This window comes from Pygoscelis adeliae, unplaced genomic scaffold, assembly GCF_000699105.1.
Source record: "Pygoscelis adeliae isolate BGI_AS28 unplaced genomic scaffold, ASM69910v1 Scaffold51, whole genome shotgun sequence".
NCBI classification, from domain to species: Eukaryota; Metazoa; Chordata; class Aves; order Sphenisciformes; family Spheniscidae; genus Pygoscelis; species Pygoscelis adeliae.
The window spans coordinates 516,714-524,272 of NW_008824007.1; the positions used below are offsets into that span (position 1 = coordinate 516,714).

A 7,559-nucleotide genomic window follows, 5' to 3' on the forward strand; every position below is an offset into this window, starting at 1 on the left:
AGGCTGAGAGAGTTGGGGTTGTTCAGCCTGGAGAGGAGAAGGCTTCGGGGAGACCTTCTTGCAGCCTATCAGTACTTCAAGGGGGCTTATAAGAAAGATGGGGACAAACTTTTTAGCAGGGCCTGTTGCGACAGGACAAGGGGGAATGGTTTTAAACTAAAAGAGGGTAGATTTAGACCAGAGATAGGGAAGAAATTTTTTACAATGAAGCACTGGCCCAGGTTGCCCAGAGAGGTGGTGGATGCCTCATCACTGGAAACATTTAAGGTCATTTTGGATGGGGCTCTGAGCCACCTGATCTAGTTGAAGATGTCCCTGCCCACGGCAGGGGGGTTGGACTAGATGACCTTTAGAGGTCCCTTCCAACCCAAACTATTCTATGATTCTATGATTCTATATGTAATAGGATGTCAGAAAAATAAGTTTTAAATGTTTGACTGGCAATTATTCAGATAATTCTTCAAATAATCACTTGTGGTTTTATTTGCTGAGAATAACATTAGAGTTGTTACGGGAAGTTCTTAAGGCTACAGCTTTTTATAGTATGTAAAAGTTTTAGTGACCTCTATTAATGATCAGGCAAAGAATAGAGTAATCCAGAGAAGGTGGCACTAATGGGAGCGGAGCTATCAGGATGTGTCTCAGTCATTGATGGACTGATGGGCAGTTCAGGCTGGGAGGACTCTGACCTGTGCTATGAAAACTTGTATCATTCTTCTTAGCCTTTGTGAAAGATAATTAAACATTTAAATTACATAGCTATTTCTTAAAAACTTCCCAAACTTCCTGTGTCACTTTCTTGCTAATAAGACTGCTAAATCCCATGTTTGTTTCTCCTACCAAATACAAATACTACTTTCCATGAAAATAATATGGATGCTGCACAAGGCCTGGAATTCATGTACCAGGGCCTAAAAATATAGTAAGAAATAAAATATTTCACTTTGGGACTTGCTATAAATTAGAGTGTTTGAGTTCATAAAAAATATTTAACCAATGTTTTTCTTAAGGATTTAGACAATCTGTGTGTCATATTGCACAAAATCCAGTATAACTTCTCATTTAAATAAAAAGTGAATCACTTTTGGAAGATGAAAACAACTTGTGGAATAAAATATAAACACCTGCAGATTATTTCAATATGATTTTTGCAGATATTTGACATAAAATTTGCCTTCTTTTCAAAGAGTATGTTGATTAGGACATTATTGTCTGTGTACATATGAAAAGAAAAAGCATCCTCTTAGAAAAAGAAATAGATTACTAAAATATTTTCAGCATACTGCCACGGTTCCTGTTACCATCAGCTGTGTAACTTATTCCTCGTGTATTGTGCTCAGAACAGAACTCTCATAGTAAAAGATCAGTCATTTCCCTTCCCTGCATGATGTTTGAGTGCTTTATGCAAAACATATCACTGTTATAGATGGCAAAGGCAAGTTTCAGCTGGAAAAACAATTCACAAAAATATTAGAGCATTATTCATCTCATTTAACTCTGCTAATCAGATGCTCCTCTTGGGGTCAAAGTATCTTCCAGCTTCAGAAAACAAACAGCTCACTGAATACCTCTCTGCCCTACTGCTCTTATCTTGATTGAGTCAATCCAATGTTTATTGTATCCAATTTATTTTTTAGCTTTTTCTTTTATTACTAATATCATTTCTACCATTACAACATTTGCACTATCTCACAAGCTTACTAATATTTATCATTTGTTGCTGTTAATGTGCCCTGAATTCCATTTTGGCCTACAGCATTATTATAATATTCCAATTCAACACAGAGAGAAATGAAACCTAAAGCTTTATTTCCAAAGATGGAGGACTGACGAGTGTCTGGATACAAATGGCAGAAACATTAGTGCACTTTGGGCCATGCTGCAAATCACAGCAGCTCCATCTGTCAAACCTTTGGAAAACAGCTCAGAACATTTTCTACTCAGGGAAATCACTAGCAAATGATACTTTTATTCAATATGTACTTTTGGTTCTTATTAGACTAAAGGATCTACCTACTTAGACCTAAGAGCCACAGTGTCTATTAAATCCTTACGTAATCTTCAGTTGTATAGGCAAATAATAGACATTATAGTGCTCAGGGTGTATCTGCAAAGCACAGTGCAGTGTGATGTGAAGATGTTGGTGAGCAAGCTGGGTGGGCTGGGACCAAATGCGGTGGGGTCTTATCAACACTCCGCTTATTTCAGCTACCCAGCCCTGCTGGAAATAGCTTGGAGTAACCAGGCCACAAGGAGCTGCGCTAACACTGTGCCCAAGCAGGCTCACTGTAAATTAGCTCTGTACAGCTCTGCATTGCTCTGGGCATTTGTACATGAGCAGTTTTGGACTGTTTCTCCAGGGACTCCAGCAAATGAGCTGCAGGACTTTTGCAACATCTGGGCCAGTGTGTAATGTGGTTACGCAGCTCCTACATGCTGAAAAGACAAGGTTCTCTCTGTAATTTGAAATTACTTGCTGAGATGGTGGGATACGGGGTTTCTGTTCCAGTGATCAAGTTTTTCCACTCAAAAAAGGGCAAAGTTCTTCCCTCCTTACAGTGCCAAAGGGGTTATATTCAGTGAGCACGACACGCCAGCTGTGGCCACAGGACAGCTCAGTGTGTTGCCTTAAATCAGAGAAGCCTACAGATCCACATCTGGCACTTGGCAAACAACACAGGCACACTTCACTCGGTGCTGTGAGTTATTTGGGGATTTAGCGTTACATGACACTGTGCATAGGCACTAGAACTGCACCTACATGCCAGTGATGCTTCAAGTCCTTAACTTTCCTCCCGTAGCTACAGCTTTTCACTTCCTCCGCATCTTCTCTCAGACTCACATCCAAAGTATTCTCCTGCTAGCCTTGCACACCATGTGTTTTAAATGCCACACAGCCTGCTGTACTATGCCAAAGACTTTCTGTCCCTCACCAATATCCAAAGACTCTTTTAAAACACTGTGCTAAAAGATACTTGAGTTAAAATGCCGCCACCTACCCATCCCCATAAATACACCAACCAAACATAAAATAGAGAGAACTTTTACACCAGCTGGAGGGCTAGTCAGAATGGGATTTGGTGACACAGTACTAAAACTACTGAGTCCATTAGTGCTAGAAGCAGAACTGTATCAGCAGATAACAGCTTCCAGTTTTTTTAGGGTATGTTTTTCCTAAAAATATCCCTTGCATACCATTAAAAAATTATTTTCTCTGGCGGACTCTGCCTTCCAAATGTTGTTTTGCCTTGCCAAAGCCTTTTAAAAACTTAAAAAAGTTATGGAGAATGTTATCATCTCCTTGCTGAGCCACTCTCCATTGAATGATTTTTTACTAAAACTCTCAGCAGTGTAAGAAGCCTCAGTTGTTTCACCTAGAAGGCACAGGGAGAGAAACGAGTCTCCTTATAACTGCAGCTTTTTATTGTTGCCAAGCTAGTTCCTCAGGCTAACTGTAAGAATGTTCTTCCACAGTACACAACATTTCTTTTAAGTGATACATGTCAAGTGAGACTTTGGTCCCAGGAGACTGCCTAGCAGTCTTCAAATTTCTTGTTTTGCTGTCTCTTCACTTTACTTTTTGGAGGCAACTTTGATGGCAAGATACTAGAAACAATAAGACCTGATTAGGAATATAAGGCTCAGTAGCAGATCTTGGAATGTGAACTTGTCCTGTGGAGGGGAAAAAACCATGCAGAGACGTGGGATTTGTTCATGTCTGGAGACATCCTAGCCTATTTCTAATTTCACATTTCCCCACATGAGTTGATTCAGACTTGAGGCTAGAAAAAATATTTTTAATTCTGTACTACTCCCATGGGTGGTACGGTAAAAATCTGTTTTCTTATCAGATCATGCTCCTGTGGTTTTTGTCACTTACGTTGTCAAATAATCCTATAAAATTCCCCTGACAATAGAGCTGACATCAACTTGGGTAATTACTCAGACAGTCTTTGCTTTGACGGAACAAGTATTGCATCGTTCACCTGAGAATCAAAAACCTTTGATTAAATAGAAAGGAAGTCTCACAGCCCCAAGCCTGTCAGTGGGTAAATTCTATTGAGACAATTTTGACAACTGGACACGTGTAGCTTAAAGACCCCCCCACATACCACATTTAGGGAATGGCGTAGGCCGTAGTGCAGAGAGTGGCTACTTCAGTAGTGCAGTCCATGCCCAGTAAGGCCTTGTGCGAGCGTTCTCAGTGACCTCGCCGTGGTGGCGGCAGACAGATGTGACCTTGCCCAGCAGCACCAGCTCCGGAGGCAGAGGTCCAGGGCAGCTCCGAGCAAGCACGCACGAGGCAAGCGAGCTCAGGGGCAGCCTAGCTCCACCTGGGCCACTTCGGGACTGCCATGACCAGACTGCACTCCGACCTGAGCTTGTACGTCTGGGTGGCTTTACACCACCGTGAGACTTCTGGCTTGGGTCCTAGCCAATTCGAGCATGGTGCTCAGAACACGCTCCCTTTCTTTGGGTGAGTTCGCTCTGCTTTCAAAACAGAGGTGCCGAGTCCTAGATGGACGTATGAGTCTGCTGGGTAGTTTACTTTCCCTTTCTAACACTGCCCTTTATAAAATTGTTGCTGGATCTTGTATATACACCCTGTTTTAACATGATGTGAGTTTTGAAGATCTAATACAAAAGCATAAATACAGTAAATGTTATTTTCAGGTTTTGTGACAGGGAGGATGAAAGGATGTCTGATCCTGACTGAATTGGAACGTCTAGTTCTAGGCTGGCATCACCTAATGTTTACATTAATAGACCACCTCCCTAAACATATGCAATGATTCCATATACTAATTCCTTACATGACAGAAAAGGATTAATCTTAAAACACAAAAGACGGGTGAATGAGTCTGCAGACTTACTCCCCATCCACAAATTGTACAATAAGAGTATCTTCCATAACATTTTAGGTTCATCAGGGCTAGGAAAGGAAATATAACTGATTCCCTCCTCACCTCATCATCTTCCCCTCTCTTAAGCCTGGCAAGAAAAATAGCAAAGAGGAGGTGAGTTTTCTGTGCTTGATACACAGTAAACTGAATTATACAATCAGTACACAGAAATTCATAATCAGCTAATTCCTGGATTTGATCCAGCCCATCTAGATACTTTCTTTTATTGACAAGGGACCCCGTCTATCTTCTATTACTTTCTAGTATAATAATTTGTAAGTGTTGCTTCAAATTCTATATTTGCAGTAACACACACATTGTACAAAACAAGCTAAGATCTAGGGCATCTAGAGCATTTGCTGTTTTCTCTCTGATTGTAACATGAGATAGGTATTGCTGTCTCCAATTTACAGACAGTGAAACTGAGATCCTGAGACCAAGCAGCTAGCCACATATCACCCAGTGCTGCCCCAGCTGCAGGAACTCTTGTTATTATGAAAGTATAAGCAAGGTAATTATTTAGTGCCCACCTGAGGGTGCACTGAGATGCAGTTTCACTCTCTAAAACACAAATGGAAGCTCCAATAGCTGCTTTTTACTAGTTCCCCACAAAGGAAAGCTTGGGACAATGTTCATCTTGCTAACTTTGGGTTGAAAGTTTGGTACTCAATATAAGCTAGCTGCGTAGGCTCCCTTTCTCTGGTCAAGGCAAGGAGGCAAGTAGTTCCACAGGTCAGTACCTCCTTCCCACTTTAAACTCTTAGGATGCAGCTCTTCCCAACTGCTAATTGGACCCAAATAATTATCTTAGGCTTTTTCACATGTGATAAGCAGAATCCCGCCCTAAGCATATCTGATAATGTGAAAAAAATTAGTTCTCTGTGAAAGCAGAGTGCACACGGTCTCCCTGGAACTACTTCAGACATTTGAATACGGAGACTCTCTTTTAAGAGTGGCTCTATTTAAGAGTGGCTCCATTTAAGAGCCTAAGAGCTTCTCTCTTTCAGAGAGAATAAGGCACCTTCAGAAAGTGACTCAGAGAACCCAAATCAGGCATGTAAACTTTGCTGGCATGTTCTCCAAGAGCTGCCTAAATAGGTGAACACTGCAAAGTACCCAGTGTGCTGCCACTGCATACCCTAGCTCAAGACTTACTGATCTCTGTAGGAGACGAGACACAAGCAGAAGCAGCTCATGCCTGCGTTTGTTTTCCGCTTACTCTTGTTTAGTGTAGGCTGCAGAGGTGTCTAGGCTGCTTTAACTATTGCTGTACTTCAGGAATGCTGGAACATCCTCTATAGTATCAGCTTAATGCTCTGGGATCCTTGAGGATGGCGAGTGTTGTGCAATTACCAAACTTTGTTATTCTTGTTTCTAGTCCTTTTGTGGATATTCCCCTCTGTTGACATGATGCATTAGAAGGCTTGTGAGCATGAGTCAATCATATAGCATTAACTCCCAACCAGCTTACTCTGCTGTAAAAAACCTTGAGTTTATCTGGGAATGCCACCACATCAGTCCCATTTGTAAGTGCAGCCAAAACAGCAGCAACTTCTCTAATTTTTCCTTTTCCTGTATTTGCCAGCAAGCTCTAATATCTACTTGAATTGCAAGACACGGTGATTTGAGCATTTGATCTCCTTCATGAATCATCTGTACAAGACACACAAACTTCACCATGTTGAATAAGACCATAACTTCACATTGCACATACAAGCCTCTTCCATTAAATGAGCACCCTAGTTAAGTTGCTAATGTAGTTAACATTGTAACTGTGCCAAAAATGTCAGATTTCTCATGTATGTCATCACAACTGAGGAAAAACAAGAAGATTTAGAAACCTGTGATGAGTACCAACCCCTTCCATAAAGGATCTTTTCTTTAAAGTGCTCATCAAGTCATGCTTTGAAATACAAGCAAGCCTTGATGGTAATTCAAATTGAGTAATACATAGGAACAAAAGAAAACAAGAAGGGCTGTATTACAGAAAAAAGTATGTGATGGTTGGTTAAGGACAGAGAAGAAAACACATTTTTCATGATGCTTTGGGATCATAAGGATGATTAAGTAATAAAATCTTTGACCAACTCAGATACTTCTCCAAGGGAACAAAGACGACAATAAAAAGTCTTGTGTCGGTTCTCATTTGATCATAAAATAAGTTAATAAACAATGGGCCTGGGTGAGGGAAATTTATCTTGTTTTCTGAATTCTTACAAGAAAAAATAAATCACTGGGCTTTTAAAGTCTAAACAGTAAATAAATGGAAATGTGAAATAATTTTTTCATTGCAAAAATATGGTAGCAATCATGACGTCAGCAAACTGCTCAAGGCACTACCAGTTACTGCTATAAGGAAGAGGAACAGCTGTTTAATGCAGGCCTCACTGAAGTTTCACTGAATAGGTGTCTCCCATGGGGTGACTGCAGTGGACTTTAGGTCAGGTGCTGTTTATAGAATCATAGAATCATTAAGGTTGGAAAAGACCTCTAAGATCATCGAGTCCAACCGTCAACCCAACACCACCATGCCCACTAAACCATGTCCCTAAGCGCCTCATCTACACGTCTTTTAAATACTTCCAGGGATGGGGACTCAACCACTTCCCTGGGCAGCCTGTTCCAATGTTTAACCACTCTTTCAGTAAAGAAATT

The 7,559-nt window shown here is 40.9% G+C and overlaps 1 protein-coding gene across 1 annotated transcript in view; it reads right to left on the reverse strand.

The window, feature by feature from the left end:
• Positions 1-7,559, reverse strand: part of NCKAP5 (NCK-associated protein 5) — a 398,182-nt gene that overhangs the window by 22,845 nt on the left and 367,778 nt on the right. The window contains exon 19 of the mRNA XM_009325811.1: positions 3,298-3,374. Coding sequence (XP_009324086.1) covers positions 3,298-3,374 — 77 coding nt within the window. The remainder of the gene's footprint in view (positions 1-3,297; positions 3,375-7,559) is intronic.